The 21,311-nt window shown below is 38.0% G+C and overlaps 1 protein-coding gene across 1 annotated transcript in view; it reads left to right on the plus strand.

The window, feature by feature from the left end:
• Nucleotides 1–9,511: 9,511 nt before the first annotated feature.
• Nucleotides 9,512–21,311, plus strand: part of SPAG17 (sperm associated antigen 17) — a 237,994-nt gene continuing 226,194 nt past the window's right edge. The window contains exon 1 of the mRNA XM_025872536.2: nt 9,512–9,653. Coding sequence (XP_025728321.1) covers nt 9,567–9,653 — 87 coding nt within the window. The 5' untranslated portion in view covers nt 9,512–9,566. The remainder of the gene's footprint in view (nt 9,654–21,311) is intronic.

Raw genomic sequence — 21,311 nt, forward strand, 5'->3', positions numbered from 1 at the left:
GTGTGTGTGTGTGTGTGTGTGTGTGTGTGTGTGTGTGTGTGTGTGTGTGTCTGTGTATCACATCTTTATCCATTCATCAGTCAATGGACATCTGGGCTTTCCATATTTTGGCTATCATGGACATTGCTGCTATAAACATTGGGGTGCATGTGCCCTTTCGAATCAGTATTTTTGTATCCTTTAGGTAAATACCTAGTAGTGCAATTACTGGGTCATAGGGTAGTTCTATTTTTAACTTTCTGAGGCACCTCCATACTGTTTTCCAGAATGGCTGCACCAGTTTGCATTCCCACCAAAAGTGTAAGAGGGTTCTCCTTTCTCCGCATCCTCAGCAACATTTGTTGTTTCCTGAGTTGTTAATATTAGCCGTTCTGACTGGTGTAAGGTGGTGTCTCATTGTGGTTTTGATTTGTATTTCCCTGATGCCAAGTGATGTTGAGCATTTTTTCATGAGTCTGTTGGCTATTTGTATGTCTAAATGTCTGTTCATGTCTTCTGCCCATTTCTTGACTGCATTTTTTTATTTTTTGGGTGTTTGATAAGTTATAGATTTTGGATACTAGCCCTTTATCTAATATGTCATTTGTAAATATCTTCTCCCATTCCATAGGTTGCTTTTTAGTTTTGTTCATTGTTTCCTTCACTGGGCAAAAGTTCTTTATCCTGATGAAGTCCCAATAGTTCATTTTTGCTTTTGTTTCCCTTGCCTCTGGAGACGTAGTAATAACCTGATCATTAAGTAACTCTGTAGTCAAAATGCGATGTGAAAGAAGTTAGGAATGTGCCACACAAGCAGGAAGTACTAATATGCTTATCAAGTGTCCCAGTCACTTTTATGCTGGAGTGTGTTTTAATGAGAATAAAAAAAACCCAGAGGACAAGGAGTTGAAGGAAGAGAAACGAAGGTAGAGAAGGAAATGGATGGTCAATAGAGACAGTACAGTTTTGAAAGTGGGGGAATGGAGTATGGTGGGAAAAAACAGATATGAAAAGAGACTATTGTGAGTGTGAGTGCTGTCAATCCTTGGTAGTACCAAAACACTGAAGTAAAAATTTAAGTTGTTAACTGAATTCTAAGCTTCATGAGAGTAGGGAGACCATCCACCATGTTCTGAGCATAGGTCCTGGCATATAAAAGACACTCAACATGAATGAATGAGTGAATGAATGCATAGCTGATAAAATATGAGCAGGGTAGAAGGAACCATGTGGTATTGGATTAGAGTGATAAACATCAGTATGAATTTATGCTACATAAATGGGCATAGAGAGAGAATTGTGTGTATATGTGTATATTCATGGGTTATTTCTTAATTCTGCCTAGTGAAAGCACCTAGAAACAAACAACACTCTGGTAGCTACAAACATTCCCAACACCCAGATCTTTAATTCCACTCTCCAATAAAAAGAACCAGGGCTCTTTGGAGAAATGGCTGATTCTAGGGCTGGGGCAGGGAATATGCAATATGAGCCTGGGACATCTGGTAGTGCTGGAATGTAAAGAAGGGGTTAAAAAAGAGAAAGAGATAGAAAAAACAGAGGGAAGAATACATCAAGAAGACCCAGGAGTCAAGTGAAAGAATTCCCTACGGTCAAAGCTAGAACAATTAAGGTAAGCACCAAATAAATAAAGTAGTATTGGATTATAGCCTGAAGAATAAATTAAATATTCATGAATCCTTACTGATAGAAATAAATGATTGAATAAATAAGTGGGAGGGAGTAAAAGATTTCTGATACAGAAGAATTCCACATACTTAAGTAGACACTGCCTCCCTCAGGGAGGCGGAGCACAACTCCCCATATCTGAAGTGTGGGCTGCACATAGTGGCTTCCTTTCAAACAATATAGCATCAAAAATTGGTGGTGGAGGGCACTACTTTATAGTGGAGAACACTACCAACCACTACCTTAGCCAGGTGTTCAAGGTTAACACCCTCAATAAGTCATGTGGATAGCATGTATCCTTGGTATCATGTGATATCATATTCATGGCACTTTATGTCTTCATTCTTTCTCCCCAATCCTATAACCCCAGTCTAAGCATAAGAAAAATATCAGACAGACCAAAACTGAGAGACTTTCTATAAAATATCTTATTATTTCAAACTCTCAAAGTCCTGAAAAACAAGGAGAGTTTGAGAAATTATAACAGTTTAGAGGAACCTAAGGTGACAGAAGATCTAAATGAAATGTAATATCCTGGATGGAATCTTGGAACAGAAAAGGGACATTAGGTAAAAACTATTAGTTAACAATAGCACATAAATATTGGTTCATTAGTTGTAACATACTAATTTAAGATGTTAACAATAGGAGAAACTGGGTGGAGTAAATTGGGATTCCAGGCACTAATTTTGCAACTTTTCTGTAAATCTAAAACTACTCTAAGGTAAAAACTTTATTCAAAAAATATTAGGTAACATTTATTGAGGGCATAGTACACACCAACTCTTTTAAGCAGTTATATCTACTAAGTACTTTAATCTTCACAACAACCCTATAATGCAAACATGATTATCCCATTTCATAAAGGAACTGAAACAAAGAGGGGTTAAATAATTTGTCCAAGGCTGTCACACAGCCAGCAAGTGCTGGAGCAGGGAACAGAGCCTAGGAGAAATAATTTTTTCCTTCTTAGTAGAAGATGATCTCAAGAAGTGTCTCTTAGCATCATGATTTGATTCTCTGCTTTTTAATAGATCCTGTTGTGTTGAGGGTGGAGTATATGGCAAGTTAAAAAGCTAATATTGAGGCATTTTGGAAACTATAGTAACAAATAGATTAAGAGGGAGAGAGATGATGGGTATAAATGTGAGTAACTTAAGCTTTATAAAAACAATTTCAATAAAATGAGGAATTTACTTAGTGGGATAAATTGGCAATGGTTATTACCCAGAAAAGTATAGTAGGGAAAATGGCCACACTCTAAAGGATTAAGACAGCTGGCTCAGGTAGAGTGCATACTATGACACAAAAATAATCATAAAAGTTTTAAAATGTGGATGATCGTCAAATTGTATAACTTGATTGTGAACAAAATTAGAAGCCTAGAGATTATAGCCAGCAGAAGGCGGGGGGGGATCCTTAAGAACATAAAGAAGGGGGCGCCTGGGTGGCTCAGTTGGTTAAGCGACTGCCTTCGGCTCAGGTCATGATCCTGGAGTCCTGGGATCGAGTCCCACATCGGGCTCCCTGCTCAGCAGGGAGTCTGCTTCTCCCTCTGACCCTCTTCCCTCTCATGCTCTCTGTCTCTCATTCTCTCTCTCACAAATAAATAAATAAAATCTTAAAAAAAAAAAAGAACATAAAGAAGGCACTGCTATGCATAAGAGAAAAAGTGAAGTACAACAATCAAAGCATAACAAAGAATGAGGTTTTGTTTTGTTTAATATATAGTAGAGAGTTGAAATCTAAGAAAGAGTCAATGAAGCCATTATTTTGGTAGGCAAACCTAGAAAGGGTTGGCTCCCATAAAGGAAATGGTGGAAGACCTGAATAGATGCATTCAGAAATAGTGTGAGGCAGAGAAAGCAGCTATTATCTAATATGACCTTCAGAAGCAGTATTTGTTCTGATTGACTTGTGCCTTGGCTGAAATTATTTTATGTTTGAATGAGTCTTTTCTTATAATCTTCCTTTTCTTCCTAATGCTGGGAAGAAATCTTTTCTTTTCCCTCATATTCTTTCCTTATTTCCATTTATATCAGCCATGAGGCAGAGCCTTCATTGGATGTTTTCTGAGAACGTGTATTCAGAAAGAGACAGACACGGAATGTAGGAACTTTTCTTTAATATTAGCAAATCCCTCCTCCTTTTTCAGGCCAACATCTTCACAAAGCAGAAAGCAGATTTCAATAAGAAGGTTTCCATACTATTATATTGTTACCAGAAAGACCCTACAGTTCAATGAAATCTCCTCTTAAATTTCTTAAAAACATAAAAGATGCCAGTTTTGTGAATATTTCCTTATACTTCACATAGAAGCCAATGCTTATCAATATCTGAAAAAAAAGATATCAAATAAGATACATATAATAAAAACTGTGTGTTGTAATAAATGTGATTTTTCAAAGAATTCACCACATATTAAACTACAAGACATGTAAAAAAAAATGCACTCTTGGAACGCCTGGTTGGCTCAGTCACTTAAGCCCTGACTCTTGATTTCAGCTCAGGTCATGATCTCATGTGTCATGAGATGGAGCCCCAAGTCAGGCTCCACACTCAGCAGGGAGTCTGCTTGAGATTCTCTTTCTTCCTCTCCCTCTGCCCCCACCCCCACTCATGCATGCTCTCTCTCTTTCTCTCTCTCTCTCTCTCTCTCTCTCTCTCTCTAAAATAAATAAAATACTGTCTTAAAGACCAGTGTATTTAGTAAATGTTCTCCAGAGAAACATAAGCAATAGAATATAGAGATACAGATACACATATGGACACATATAGACATATGATATCTTCTCTTCCCAAAAGATTGTTCCGTGGTCTGGCATATGATTTAATGTAGGCTCACCTCAACCATAGGTTTTGAACCTTGTACACAGTAAAAAGAAAGTTGTTATTTAACATAGCACAAATTTATAAGTGACAGACATCTGATAAAACATTAAGAAATCAAACATTTAGCTAAGCATTTAGAGAAATGACTTACCAGGAGTTATGGATTTTGAAACAGTCCCCAAAGGATTTACAGCAAATCCCTTCACTGAAGACATTTAAAATTAGATTCAAAGAAAAACTTGAGTGAGAGCATACTGGAGTGAAAACTCCCACACTAACAAATATGAAACAGATGAACTTTAGTTTTTCTATTTTTAATATACACAACTGTTATTTTTCTGATTCATTAAAAAATAGATTTGGTATTCTAAACTCTTGGCCACAAATAACATAAAATAAAATAAAAATTAAATCAGCATCACTTAATTACAGTTCCAGAGACCTACAGATATGTGACAAGACATTCAAGGCCAAAACTGTAAACTTCAAATATTGTTTTTATCATTCAAGAGGGTTCTTAGGGAAGTTCTTCCTTAGAAAATGATCTACTCCCAAGCTCCCCACAATTCACTGGGGATTCTGACCTGCAGGCACTGCAGCTGATTTTAATTGCCATGATGATGCATAGAGAGAGATGTGATATCTGGAGTATCTGACTTCTAAACAATGAGGGGCTTTAAAGATTAAAGTCAACACTTTAAATTGCACTCACAACTGAATAGGAAGCTAATGCTGACCATAGAGTGCAGGTGCAATATTCTCCATAAGTTTTGAAACTTGTAGCTGAAAGAGATCAAGCCCTCTGCATCACACACAATAAAAACTCAAGGATAGTGCGTTATGACATTGTATTTTGAAGATTGGAAGCACAAAGATTATGATGGTAAACAACACAAACATATTGTGAGCAGTGTTCTTAGATGTAGGATGCCAGTCTGAAAAATCAGTGCACATCTGTGAGACCTTCTTAGCCAAAGGCAAGCAGATTGTTCTAGCTAAATATTCTTTGAATGCCTGAAATGTTGGCCTAGAAGTGAATTGGTCCATAGCTCCTAATGTTACCTAGTAAGGACACTGGATGCAACAAGAGCTGGCTCGATCCTTTCAGGTATGAGAAATAATGCTTAGACTTCATGCCTAAATAAGAGTTCACTGAACACTGTAAGATTGAAGTATAAAACTTTTAAAAACAACTTACTCCATAATCATAGTACCCTTAAGAAACAGTGCATCCCTAAAAGTAGACAGTCCTTGGTGAACGAAACAATATTAAATGCAAAAATTATTTGAAACAAGCCAGGGGTAACCCTGCCAATGTGAAAGAAAATCCTCCAAATAGTCTAGTTTTGTTTTAGCCACTGACATATGGGAAAATTTATGTAGTAAAGTATATGCTTATAAAGTTTCAACTTATATTTAGTTGGGGAAACAATTTATTATACCAAAAAAGCATAAATGTGTGACAGATGGCAATGCTTTTTTTTTTCTCTTCTTGGCAGTGTCCCTTTTCAGCTGAATGGCTTTCACTTCTTAAAACTATGAACATTGTCATTCACACCTATTTTCTGAAATTAAACAGACCAATTCTATCATGAAACCTCCCATAAATTTGGTTACTATATAATGTCTTCCCCTTTTGTATCATAAATTATCCACAGTGCCACTTTCCCTAGAATAATGAAATAGGCCAAAAGTAGGAAAGAAGCATAAAACTTTCATTTCAAATTCTCTAAATAGGTTTTGAAAAAAAATCTACATAAAAAATCTTCTATTCTGTTAGGACTTCTACAAAGGAAACTATAAAAGATTATATTGGAAGGACATTCTTCCATCCTGAAATCTTTATTTTTGACATTTAAAATGTTCAATTCCTCTAAATCATTTGCTAGATCATAATTTATGTTCACAGATGTCTTAGTGAAGGGCCTCAGTTCGTTTTCTGAAAAATGAGCAAAAATCTCCATTGGTGTACGTGACATAAGCAGACTCATTCATTATATTACTCTAATATGCAAACCACTTCTTTAAAGTAAGGAATTTATTAACTTGATAAAGAAGTGAAAGAATGTACTGTAGAAGCAGGTGGAGGGCAAAGTAAAGGGGGCAAGAGAGCAGGAACCACCAGCTGCAGTAGCTGGAAGGGCAAGGATTGGATTTTTTAGCCTCCCACAGTGGCCAGCACTGCATCCCGCCTACTTGAAAGTCACGAGCTCATTTTCTCAGGCCATTGTGAGAAGGCTGGCTACTGTTAGATTTATTAAAAGCTGACTCTCAGATGAAAACTACCAAAAACATTAGAGTAGTTAGGGTAACTCTAGCTGCTATAGCAAACGCCAATATTTCAGCAGCATAAGAAAATAAAAGTCTATTTCTCATGCACTTAGTGGTCCCAAGCAATGCCTTTGCTGGAGAAAACAGGGTGGAGCTCAGGGGTAAGGGAGACTTTGGAACCTCTGTGCCACAGCGATCATTCAGAAATGCAAGGCTTTCAGTGTCACCCCAATATCAGGCAGAGCATGAATCATGCTCAGGAGATATTTTTAAGGGCCAGGCTTGGATGTGCTGCTATATCATTCTACTTGTGTCCCCTGGCTAGAACTCAGTCACATGTCCCCATCGAAGAATAAGGAAGGCTGAAAAATGTTGTCTGACTCTCACAGTAGGGGGAAAGAGAATGAAATGTTTGATGAAGAGCTAGTCAGTTTTTACCACAGTATATGTCACCAAAATTTTGTTGCTGCAAAAATTGGGGTTAGACAGCTGGCACTTATAAGACAAAGCTAGTGACACCTTCTCTGCAATTTTAAAGAACACTTAATTTTACTTTTTTCTCCTCATTCCATTTTTTTCCTCCATTTCTCTTTGTTATTTGCAATCTATTTTTATTAATTATCTGCTAGCAATTTGGCTGAACTGATTGTCCATAATGTTTTATATTGAAATATGCATTCACATTCAAGAAGAAAGAAAATTAGTAACATAGTATGACACACATAAACATCTAGTTAAATTTTTTATAAAATCTAACTGGAAGGCCAACAAACTTTTTACCGCTTCTCTAATAAAAATGCAAGACCTTTTTCCCAGACGGTTTAAACCCATGGGAAGAGTTATGGTCAAAATGAAGAATGATGTGTAATCAATGATTACTTACATTTTTTGTCTGTCAGCGATTCATCTTTATATCGAAACTGCAACCCAAAGACAGTTTTCATCTAATATGAAAGCAATGAATCATGGATCACTACATCAAAAACTAATGATGTATTTTATGGTGACTAACATAACATAACAAAATTAAATTAAATTAAAAAAAGAAAAGAAAATTTTAATGACGAACAAAATTTTGGAGAAATTTCTATGATAATGGATCAGTGGCAGCCTACGTGGTTGCAATGGAGACCCTCGGGAAAATCTCTTTCTGGCATGATTCCTCTGGGCTCACTAGGCATCAGACATTTTATTCTCTTGACAAGAGAGGGCTTCGAGATAGGACTTGTGACTAGGCTACATGGATCTAGTCCCTCCCAGAAGATAAATACACATATTGCAGCAAGAAAGGAAAAGTCGATGTTTTTTGTAAATTTCCTATGAAAAGACTGTTTCTAGAAATTTTGCTTTCTCTTTAATAATCTGTATTAAAGAACTGGGGTGGGAGGAGAAATTTCCCTTTGTTGGTCCAAATTATGAAAAGGAGTTGAGAAGCTGTGGCATCTTTAAACCCCCTCCCCCCCATGAAGTAAGATAGTAGTGGCTGGATATCACCATGGCCCTCACACATAAATGTATTCCTCAAAGAAAGCAATAAAAAGCATTACAACACTTTACCCCGTAGAAGGTCAGCTGGCAGGTTGTGCTGAATGAAATTAAGCCGCAGGTCACATGCGTCTCCTTAGCCATCCCTGGTCCATTAGGATTGTTGAAGCATCTAACCTCCCGGCAAGCGCAGGGTTCAGGCGAATAGTTAAACATTGCATTTTATAGGTACTAAAAGCAAAACACCTTTGGTTGAGTTCTGCCCCTGTCTGTCCTTAAATCAGTCTTATTTATTTATAAAAAATAAATAAAGTAAGTCTAGTCCCCCAAAGGGGGGCATCTCTCAATTTGGCAGTCCTAAAACAGTTGTTGTAGAGGTTAATTGAGCGCACTGGATTTGGGAACCCTGACAATCCTGGATTCTAACCCTAGTGCCGTCACTCACACACCGTGGGACTTGCAAGAAGGTGGTTGTAAGAATTAAATGATAGAACTATGTGCAGGATATAGCCGTGATCATGAAACAGGAGCTGTTGTTATTACCATTACTATTATTACTGTCATTATTATTTGGGGGACTCTGACCACCATCTTTTAGGTAGTGGTGAGTGTTGGGGGGGGAGGGGAAGAAAGACTACTTACGAGTGGAGGACGGTTTGAGAGAACTGGCGCTGATTAGGCAGAGAAAAAGACCTAGAAAGATCTTAATCACAACTACAGTTATACAAAGGATCTCCTGGAGAAGCGATCCCACTCGTTTAGGAAGTCCCTGGGAGGAGAACCCAAGACCGAAGCCAAGGAAGGAGTTCAGGGAGATAAACTTGTACATAAGGAAGCAGTTGGGGCAGATTAGAATGGGTGAGAAAGTGACATGGGATGTCTCCTGAGGGAATCAGTTCTCCATTCGAGGTTGCCCAGGGTCGAAAAACTTTTGGTGTCGAAGTCATGGACGGAATTCCAGGGATTTTAAGTTTCTAGACAATGCCTCGGGCGGGAGAGGCTCCAAGTAGCAGCAGAGGGGCGAAGCGAAGCCGGCCTCGGCCTGACCTCTCCCATTTGCACAGTTGTACCGCTGGAAAATCCTAAAATGTAATCAGGGGGTCTGGGAGTCCCGCCTCGGGGTTGCCGCGGGCTGGGAAGCTCGGTTGCTATGGCGACGGAAGCCGTTGGCCTGTGGCTTCAGAGCAGGTTTGGGGGAGGGGAACCGAAGTCGTTCAGGAACTGGGCGGGGCTTCGGTTACTAAGGCAGCGGGGACGCTTAGTCCGGGCCTGAGCCCAGTTTAGACGCCAATGCTCCTCCCGTCCTTTGCATGGCACCCAAGAAAGAGAAAGGCGGGACTGCGAGCAACAGTTCAAAGATATGGGAACCCTCGCTCATCGGTGCACACTTCAATCAGGTGAGCCCGGAGCCCTGTAAGTCCTCCCTGACCCCTGCAGTGCCAAAGCCCCGCTAGAGTTACAGACGCCGCCGCCAGGCTCGCCCTCCCTTCCAGACCCCACCATCGCCCCTTCCGAAAACTGTTCTTGATTCCGTTCTCCCAAGCCCGGTCGTTCCTCCCACTAAACGACCCAGGGTCCCATCCGCGGAGAATGGGTGTTAAAGGAAGAAGGAAGGGGACACCGGGTGAATCAGTGCGATTTCAAAGGGTGGAGAAAGCTGAGTGATGGGGAACAGAGGTGTAGCTCTGACACCTCGGGATCCTTTTCAGTGAAGTCACCCAGATGGCACTCCAAAATTATACTGAAGTTGTCTTTATGAACTGTTCGCTTCCTCCTGACATCTCCTGAAGGACAGAAATCCTGTTGATTCATCCTTAGCCTGACGTTTAGTAGGGCTTCACTGAACGCTGTAGGAAAAGAGACGTGGAGTAGCTATCAACATATTTAATACAAGTGAGCCTTCTGCCTATAGGAAAAGATGAAATTCTTATGCAATGCCCTGATACCACGATATCAAACTTTTAATATATTTTGAAGATACTGTAAGAGATCAGAGTACTGACAGATTGGCTGCTAGATGCATCCATAGGGTAGCAAAAAGGCACCAGGCGATCTATAACCCACCTGCCAGGTGACTTCAAATTGCACAGCATCCCCACCGGACTAGCTCCCCATCCCACTCACACACACCAACATTTAGTTCACTGGGGAGCCCAATAGCTCTGGTCACCTGTTGCTGGGAACCCACTTCTACATTTCGTTGTTTCTATCTAGTTCCAAGATAACATTTGGATGGAGAAAGGTTGATTCTGGGAATTCCAGCCTGCCATTCCAATGTATGTTAAAAACTGGGAAAAAAATTTGTTTTCCTTTTCTCTGTGTGTGGACAGTGCACTAGAGAATCAGCACTTAAAGGAAAAACATATCCAGAGTCTTATTTGTCCTTATGTTCTACTGTACTTGTTTTTTCTCTAAGAACGGTAATTCTGTCTGATGTGGAATTATACCTGATGAAGAATTTCATGAAAGTAGTTAAGATTCTGCTGATGCTGACATGACGTCATGGAATTTGGGGTTATTTCTATAACTTTAAGAATGAAGGATGTCAGCTCAGTAATTCTCGGTTACATTCTCAAATTCTGAAAGATGTTTTTCAAAATACTCTGTATAAGCACCCTCTCTTTTGCTTTTATAAATCAGCCCTAGCCAAAATAATTTTTTCTCCATTTGCTTTGAGATTGTGTAGGCCAAGTTTGGGCTTGAAGTGAAACTTTCTGCTTGAATTATAAACTGCTGAACAACAGAATTTGATGGAGGTGCTGACACTGCATTAGCTTTAGTGTGGCAAATATGAAGCTATAATTTTCCTAGCTGAATGGAAAACCTAAAGGAACTATTTTTCCTTACAGCTTGAAAACCTGAAATAATACTCAGCTTTCTCAGTTCTGCTCAAACAGTATCATTTCAATAAATCTTATATAGTAAAAGAAAGAATTTGAACTCACAGTAATATGTAGTCTTAACTACAAAGGCTGAACTTCTTCAGTTTGTTGAGTTCGTGTTTTTTAATAGTAGGGGAAGACAATGACCCTCCACCTCCTCTCATATTTTTTTTTTCTCAGTTTGATTTCTGGTCTGCTCCAAGAGGAAAATTCCTGGATTAACCCAGCAGTCCAATGCCCAGAGGCATGCCTTACCCACCAATGTAACAGACTCTGAATTTGGGTTAAAGATGACTAGAGAGGAGTGAATCCCTTATTCACGGGGTTTAGCAAAGTGCTTTGCACCTAGTGGGTACTCAAAAAATAGTTTTGCCTTGGCACCCAAAGTTGCTTTCTGTACAGTTGGTACTCAGGGAAATATTGTGTGCCAGTATGTATAGTTGTGTGTGTGTGTGTGTGTGTGTGTGTGTGTGTACTGGGGGTGAGAGAACGGGAAGTCTTTCAGTCTTCCATAAGCCAGTTTTTAGAATTAACTGATTAAAGAATCCACATCAGTAGTAATTTTGAACTCGTGTGTTCACATGGAGCTGCACTAGACTCGAAAGAGACCAACAAGTTTACAATTTGGTTTCAGTGAATCCACCTTGTATCAGTATTTTGGGCTGTCCTTTCAGGTTGGACTAATTGCTAATTTTTTAAAAGATTTTATTTATTGATTTGTTTGTTTGTTTATTGAGAGAGAGAGAAAAGAATCTCAAGCAGACTCCATGCTGAGTGCAGAGCCCGGGGTGGGCCTCGATCTCACGACCCTGAGATCATGACCTGGGCCGAAACCAAGAATCGGACACTCAACAGACTGAGCCACCCAGACCCCCCCCATTGCTAATTTTTTAGTACATTTTAGTTGGTTCTAAAATACAAAGTGATAGCAAATAATACAAAGCAGTAAATGACTAGATAGAGACTAGAAGTTAGGAAGACAAGTGTGTGCTGGGATTGTCAGGAAATGTTTTGTAAAATAACTTGCCTTTAGCTAGGCCCTAAAGAATGGGTAGAATTCGAGCAGGTAGAATGAAGGAGGATGATTATTTTGGGTAAGGAGGCCAATATATGCCTCAAATAAATCTGGGGCATTTATTTTTTTTCTTTTCTTTTCTTTTTTTATTATTATGTTATGTTAATCACCATACATTACATCATTAGTTTTTGATGTAGTGTTCCATGATTCATTGTTTGCGTATAACACCCAGTGCTCCACGCAGAACGTGCCCTCTTTAATACCCATCACCAGGCTAACCCATCCCCCCACCCCCTCCCCTCTAGAACCCTCAGTTTGTTTCTCAGAGTCCCTAATCTCTCAAGGTTCGTCTCCCCCTCTGATTCCATCCCTTTCATTCTTCCCCTCCTGCTATCTTCTTCTTTTTTTTTAAACATATAATGTATTATTTGTTTCAGACGTACAGATCTGTGATTCAACAGTCTTACACAATTCACAGTGCTCACCATAGCACATACCATCCCCAATGTCCATCACCCAGCCACCCCATCCCTCCCACCCCCCCACCACTCCAGCAACCCTCAGTTTGTTTCCTGAGATTAAGAATTCCTCATATCAGTGAGGTCATGTGATACGTCTTTCTCTGACTGACTTATTTCGCTCAGCATGATACCCTCCAGTTGCATCCATGTCATTGCAAATGGCAAGTTTTCATTCCTTTGATGGCTGCATAATATTCCATTGTATATATCTACCACATCTTCTTTATCCATTCATCTGTTGATGGACATCTTGGCTCTTTCTGGGGCATTTAAATTGAGCAAGAGAGATGTAGATTAGATTGCTTCTAGTGTATATTACTCCTGAATTAATTCCATCAATCAAATAGTCATTTTCTAACTTTGCTATCTATGTATCAAAACACTTATCTTATTAATATACATGAAATATCACACCTCAAATTAGTTAAAAAGAAAATATTTAGGCACAATGACAATAAGAATATAAAAATACGTCTTAGGGGCGCCTGGGTGGCTCAGTTGGTTAAGCCTCTGCCTTCGGCTCAGGTCATGATCCCAGGGTCCTGGGATCAGTCCCACATCAGGCTCCCTGCTGGGAGCCTGCTTCTCCCTCTCCCTCTGCTGCTCCCCCTGCTTGTGTTCTCTCTCTCTCTGTCTGACAAATAAATAAATTTAAAAAATTAAAATTAAATAAAATTAAAAAATAAAAATACATCTTAGTGTGAGCTTGTACGTGACATAGACATTATATTTATGATCTCCAGCAGCATTAGGGAGTTAAAGATGCTTTTAAATATAAATTAAAATCTTTTCATGCACCTGTCAAGGCAGCTTCTATTGGCCACAGCGAGAGGAAGAGGTGTTAACCTAAGCACCCGGTGACTGAAGGCGCTGTCTGGAGAAATCCTGGTCTAAGATATTTTTATTTCTATTTTAGGGGGGAATAAAATATAATAACATGAAATTTACCATTTCAACCATTTTTATTTTTTTATTTATTTTTTTAAAGATTTTATTTATTGGGGCGCCTGGGTGGCTCCGTCAGTTAAGTGTCTGCCTTCGGCTCAGGTCATGATCCCAGGGTCCTGGTATCAAACCCCACATTGGGCTCCCGGCTCAGCTCCCCACCACCCTGCTTATGCTCTCTTTCACTCTCTCTCTCTCTCTCTCTCAAATAATAAATAAAATCTCAAAAAATAAAATAAAATAAAGATTTTATTTATTTGTTTGAGAGAGAGAGAGCACAAGTAGTCAGAGTGGTAGACACAGGGAGAGGTAGAAGCAGGCTCTTCGCTGAGCAGGGAGCCCAATGTGGAACTCGATCCCAGGACCCTGGGATCATGACCTGAGCCGAAGGCAAACACTTAACAGACTGAGCCACCCAGGCGCCCCAATTGTATATATTCTTTTGCCCATATATTTTTTTAAGATTTTATTTATTTATTTACTTATTTATTTGAGAGAGAGAGAGCGTGCACACGTGCACGCACGAGTGTGGGGGAGGGGCAGAAGGAGAGGGAGAAGCAGACTCCCCCACAAGCAGGGAACCCAATATGGGGCTCGATCCCAGGACCCCAAGATCATGACCTAAACCAAAGTCAGACACTTACCTGACTGGGCCACCCAGGCGCTCCCTTTTGCCCATGTTTTTAATGGAGTTGTTGGTTTTTTTACTGTTGAACTGTAGAACTAATTTATATATTCTGGATATTAAACCTTTATGAGATGTATGATTTGCAAATATTTTCTTCTTTTCCACGGGTTTCCTCTTCACTCTGTTGACAGTGTCCTTTGATGCACAAAGTTTTTAATTTCGACGATGTTCAATTTATCTAATTTTTCTTTTGTTGACTGTGTAATCGGTGTCATATCCAAGAAATCACTACCAAATCCAGTGTCATGAAGTTTTTCCTCTAAGATTGTTATGGTTTTAATCTTGAATTTAGATGTGTGGTCCATTTGGAGTTAATTTTTGTACGTGGTGTGAGGTAAGGGTCCAACTTAATAATTTTTTTGCATGGAATATCCAGTTTTCCCAGCACCACTTGTTGAAAAGGCTGTCCCTTCTCATGGAGAAAGGGTGGGACAAGGGAGAGTACAAGTACCACAAAATTTCCTACCATATCGAATGTGGCTTTTTCTCGATTGGGCATTCGCTTGGTTGCTTTAGATTTTTGACTGGCTTCAGAGCTCCTATCAAGTTATTTTAGTCAGTCTCTAGTTGTTCTTCTAATGTTTCCAGGGGGTACAGAGGGCACGTAACTGCCTAGTCTGCCGTTTTGTTGATATCACTGTGGTCTAAGAGAATTTGTAATCAATTCTGATCTTTCCATTTCTTCCAAGCCCATTATATGACAGGTGATGCTGAGAAAGTGGAGATTAGTAGAAGCCTTGTTCATGACTATTTAGGAAAATTTTCCTCAATTATCCAAACAATGTAGCCATTCTCTCTAGGAGCTTACAGATTACACAAGGCCTGTCTCTGGGTAACGTCACATAGCTTCAAAATGACTGAGCTATATGTTTCAATCGGAATTTTGTGTTATGGTCAGAGCTTTTGTGTCAACACAGGGTAAAAGAACCTCACAATGTTTTCTATGGTAAGTGACAGCATGATAACACTATAGAAAATATTCAGAAGTCAGATACAAATTCTTTTTTTTTTCTTTAAGATATTATGGACTTTTACAAACCATGAGAGGCTCTTAATCTCAGGGAACAAACTGAGGGTTGCTGGAGTGGTGGGGGGTGGGAGGGATGGGGTGGCTGGGTGATGGGCATTGGGGAGGGTATGTGCTATGGTGAGCGCTGTGAACTGTGTAAGACTGATGAATCACAGACCTGTACCCCTGAAACAAATAATACATTATATGTTAATAAAAATTAATAATAATAAAAAAGAAGGTGAAAAAAAGATGATATGGACTTTTTTCTCAAATGTGTTCTTCACAATTCCAGGTTCCCCAAAAGTTTGTTTGGGTTGATTTAGATTTCTCACAGGCAGAGTTTTGGGGATTTTGTTAATTTTGTTAAATCCTTTCATATTTTCAGACTGTCTGAGGATAGTTATTTCTTTTCATTTGTTCCTGGTTTTAGGTCTCATTTTTATGTGTAGCAAAAAGGCAGCCATAACTCATGAGACCATCTTTAGGCATAGCAACTATTCCATTTGCTTACTGTGACTCACCACAAAAAAATTAAAAAAAAAAAAACAGCAAAAAAGTTTACGCAATCCACATACCCCTTAACCCAGTCAGCTTCGTTATTCTAATTCACTGATTTCATTTTGTAATTATGATTTTATGTCCCTAATACCCAACGTAAAGGACTAGACACTTGTTGTCATTTGCTTTACATTTATCACTAAGATTTTACTTCTTGATTACAAAGACACAAATTGCTGCTCTACATGGTAATGCCCTTCTTTACTATGCTTACTTAGAGGTGGAGACTCCCAGGGTATCTGGGCTAACCTGCCCCTTTTCACACTACTGACAATCTAAGCACATCAAGGTCTGGCTCTTAGACATGCAGTTCTTTATCTTCCCTCACTTTGGCTCTAGGCTTTATCTTATAACTCAGTACTTAGTTACAGAATGCCTTGAATTATGTGCTATGGATTCATGTTTTATAGAGCACAAGTATAATGTGAGTTGCTTCATAGCAAATCACATCTTTATACCCTTGTACCTACTCCACAATGACTAGCATGATTGTGGGCACAAGGTATCACATTCAAACCATATTAATGGAATTAATTCACTGATTTACTTTGAAACATGAAGAAATCTATATTGTGGAAACCAGGACAGTTAGTAGACTGTGGAGATGTGTTCTAAGAGAAAAGGAAGGGACAGAAAACATTTACATAAAAAAGCATCACAGCAGATACATAGCATGACTATGACAGTGCCTAGAAAACAACTATGCAATGATACAGTTTCACTTCTCAGATGTTTCATCTGCCAGCCAGGAGGCATTCAAGTGAAAGTTCTTCAGAACATTTAGCTAGTAGTCTCTCTTTACTGTACTTCAGTTGAGGAATAATATTTTTCTCTTATTAAATGTAGCTCAGTGACAATAGCTGAGATGTGCACGTTTGAAAAATAGTAATAGAGTTCCTTCGAGTCTTGGACAAAGTTTTTAATTCTTGTAAAGTTTTAATAAGGTGGATAAGGGTTCAAGATAGGTATTGCTGAAATGTTAATATCCCAAACCTGTTAAACAAAGTTATAAAACATGTAGATATTAAAATGATAATAAACTGAGTTTAAGTCAGTTTTTTCAGGGGGAAAATGTTCAATTAAATGAACTGCTTGAACCATTAGAAATATATTCTATCAAAAAGGGAAATACATTTTATTGGGCAGAATCCTTAAACAGTATTTGAGAGGCAGTGAAGGATTTTTCAACTTTTTTGATCTTAAACAGTGAGCTATTTCTCATGTTAATGTGTATTTAAGACTTACTGGAAATACTCATAATATGAGCTGAAGACTGATGTCTGGCAGCAAGCATATTTCTGAAATTGGGTTGGTTTTTATTACTATATTTTCTGAAATATGCTTTCATTGATATTTACAAAACAAATTGCCAGTTCACACAAAGGTTGTTTTAATAAAAGCCAATGAAAACAACTGAGTTGCTAGGAAGAATGTTAAGAGGGAAATGGACTTTTCATAACCTCACATTATAATTTCTCCTTTTTGAACAAAAATGTATTATTTGAATGAGTTTGGAACCAAAAGGAATTAGCATGTCAAAATATCTACCTAGATGTTATATGTGATCACTTTTATTGCAAATGAAAAATATTAAATGTAAGTAAAATATAAGTGTTGCCAATAAGAGTTTGGCAACCCTCTAGGAAAATGTTAGTTAAGAAATGGTGAATGTTGACCATGTTTCAGCTCTAGCCTTAGAAACTATCATGGGCTCCCAGTTACCTATGGGATAAAAACCAAGATGCTCTGCCTGGCTTTCACAGCCCTGCCTAATTTGGCCTTTCTCTGCCCATCCATCTTTTTCTCTCTCTACTTCCGTTGAATGGTCTCCGTGGTATCCCCAGGCACATACTGACTATACCCATGCAGGTTCTTGGCCTGAAGACCATCTAACTCCTTCTCATTAAAATCCTCCTTCATAACTTCCAGAAAGGACCTCAAGTCACACAGTTCTGTCCCTCACTGACTTTTCTCCTTCTACTAAATTACTCCAGGGATTGTTATCTTTACTGCTATCCTACTTTGAGCTGTGGCCCAACAATTTCAGTGTCATCTACTATATCTACATTCTTTTTCAACACTGCAAATTCCTGGAAGGTAGCAAAAGGTTAACATGTTTAATTCCTTTCTTCCTGGTCACAGCACGTAAGAGTGATAAATAAGTACATAGTGATCTTCAAGAAATACTTTTCAATTAAATACATTGAGTATATTATACTGTCTCAGCCTCCTGACAGCTCTAAGATTACTCCCAACCCATTGGTTAAAAGAACTTAAATTGAAGAAAATCTCAAAGCCTTAGTTTTTGCAACCATAAAACAGGGACAACGGTCATACCTCCCTTGCAGATATTAGATCAATTGTTAAAAGGATTTAGAGGCATCTAGCACATAGTATCTCAGACTTCACATGTCCAAACCCAAACCCCAGATTTTCCCCTTCAAACCTGCTCGTTACCTTCTCATTGAGTGGTCCCACCATTCACCCAGTGAGTCACTAGGGCCAAAAATCTTGCATTCATAAGTTTTCTCCCCCTCTTATGCAACCCACAATTAACAATTAACTTTTAGTAAACCCTATTGGTTCTACCTTGGAAATGTATCTAAAATCTATCCTGTTGGTACCACCCCCACTGGTACATCCTAATCCAAGCCATCATCATCTCTTGCCTCAGCTACAAGTAGCTCAAGAGCTTCAGTACTTGGTCTCTTTCTCCCATTCTTGCTGACCTAGTCTTGTCACCATACAGACCTAGAGTGGTTCTTTTAATATGTAAGACATAGAGAAAAATCCAAATGTTCTACCATGTCCTTAAAAGACTCTGTGTGTGTGTGTGTATGTGTGTCCTCTGCCAACTACTTTGACTCGATTTCGAATTTTCTATGACTCACCCCTTCACTCAGTTCTGTGGTAACTACACTGGCCTTTTTGCTGATCTTCAGATCCATCAGAAAGCACATTGCCATCTTTGCCCTTGCTGTGCCCTCTGCCGAGAATGACCCCTCCCAAGATAAGCATGTGAGTCACTCCTTCCCTTCCTTCAGGATTCTGTTCAAATATCTCCTTCCCTGACCATCATGTATTTAAACTACACCATCACATTCCACCCACTTAACCCTAACTCTGTTCCTGAGCTTCTACTTTGCATATATTTCATTATTGTCTGTTTTCCTCCATGAAAACATCAGCTCCACAAAGGCAGGGATTTATCCTGCTGACATACAGAGGGGTTCAAATAACACTGCAGAGTGGAGGATTAGTAGAGGCTCAGTAAGAAGGAGCTCCTAGTAATAATCGTATTACTATATTTACTGGAGTGGTATGAAAATCAAATAAAGTATCTGAAAGAATATGGAACATTATGTACCCCAATATAAATATTTATAAATATTATCTTATGATAACATAATTATTATTGTTTTTATTACTCTTATAAATTTTCATATGGATGATTATACAAGTTCTTCAAATTCAGTATGTTCAAAACTGGTACTGTCCTGTTCATTGAAGTTAGAAACACCCTAGCACCTCTTCTTCTAATATCAAATTGGTCAGCAAGCACTATTACTATTACCTCTCTATTTCAGTTCCTTTTTTTTCACCCCTCATAACTTCCAACACTATTACAATAGCCTTCTAAACTTCCTTCTCGCCTGCCTTCATTCAGGGGTGCAAATTTAAAAATCTGTTAACTCTCACAATTATATATAAATCAACATATAAATTTTAAAAATTAAAAATCACTTTTTATTCTCTATAAAAACTAAACTGTGTACCTTATGAAACTTCTTGCCACATGGTATAATTTTTAGTACTTATCAGTCATCACATTTTTCTAATGATTTCAAAATCATTTGTTGGTTTTCAGAAGTGTTGCTACAGCCTTTGGTTGATGGGGTTCACGTCCTAAAATTTGCCTTCATCTGAGCCATGAGGTGACATGAACAATGTACATAGGCTCTTCCTATAACTTTCCTTTCACATTGGTAGTCATTATGTAATCTGTAGTTCTCTGTATATAGACAATGTCTCTTAATATCAACAATATCATTCATCATACTAATATTAATCAATTATACTTTTGTACTTTTTATAATTCCAGCTTTTGAACTTCTAATTATTATGTTGAAATTTTTTTCTAGCCTTCATAATACTGTCTGGGTTTTTATATATTTAATTTCTTTATTATCAATTAAGTTACAAAACCATCATGGACTATCATATTTAATCAGTTGCCTTAATTTTATAAGTTTTTGATCACCCTATACATAATGTGGCTAAAGTTTAGGATTAAATAAATTGAAAGAGGTTATTAATTCATCATACTTTTCATTTTTGTCATAAAATAATAAACCCATTTCTGTGTAATTTATTAGACAATATAATAGTTTTTCTCTTATAATAATTTCGTTTTGTTTCAGATTGTACCCTTTGTTCATTTGTTTCTCTGTATCTTCTGCTTCTTTATAATTTACTTTATTACTTTTATATGGGCACCATATTTTCATTTGTCTCTTATAAAGCTAAAGAACGTATTGAAATTTCTAGTAGAATATTTCATTAAAACCAAATCCCTAAAAGTTAATTGCACTTTTCAAATGTTTAAATACTCCCACTTCATGATTTACATTAAACAAACACAAAAGCTTGGCATGATTTCGTCTCAGTGGTTGCAGCTCTAGCTCTATGGATTGCCCATTGGGGTCCTAGTATTTCTCTAATGTCCAATCCTGAACTCTCTTCAGATATATTATTTAATTATCTCTGGTGTTTGTTTAATATATGGTAATATATAGAAAATTCACAAAGAAGATACTAATACTGATTTATTTGGTATACATCTTTTATTGCATCAGCTGAATATATTGAATGTATTGAGCTGGGATGAAAACAAAACATCTGGAACTTTCTTCGAAATTGTGGACCGAAACGCCAGACGTTCTCCATGTTACCACTCTGGCACTGTTTTCATGTGACTACTTCTCAGTGAAACCATTTTTCTTGGTATCCACTGAAATAGTTTGAGGCATCACAGATACTTTCTCATCTTGCTCCAGCAGATCGACAAAAAAATATCTAACCACCTTTAGCATCTTGAATTTTGTATATTAGGTACTATCAGAACCCTTTTACATGAAACTCTTAAAGCTCTATCGATAGTGATTAAAATTTTACTGGTTTGATTTCTATGTTTTCCAAAAGGTTCCTTTATCATTTCAGTAGATAACTTTGCCACAGTCAGGCTACATTACTGTGATATACCCATACTAATTATTTTTCTAATTTCGCCTAAGTATTTCATGTCTCAAAACATTCGCTTATGTTTAACTACATAATAGATTATTAAAAGTTCTGATGATATGTTTAAAAATGCTTTGTAATTACCTATTGACACACTTTGATTAAAAAATTTTTTTATTTTAAGCTCATT

This window comes from Callorhinus ursinus, unplaced genomic scaffold (genome assembly GCF_003265705.2).
Source record: "Callorhinus ursinus isolate GAN/ISIS: 27379988/994484 unplaced genomic scaffold, GSC_fseal_2.0 scaffold9, whole genome shotgun sequence".
NCBI classification, from domain to species: domain Eukaryota; kingdom Metazoa; phylum Chordata; class Mammalia; order Carnivora; family Otariidae; genus Callorhinus; species Callorhinus ursinus.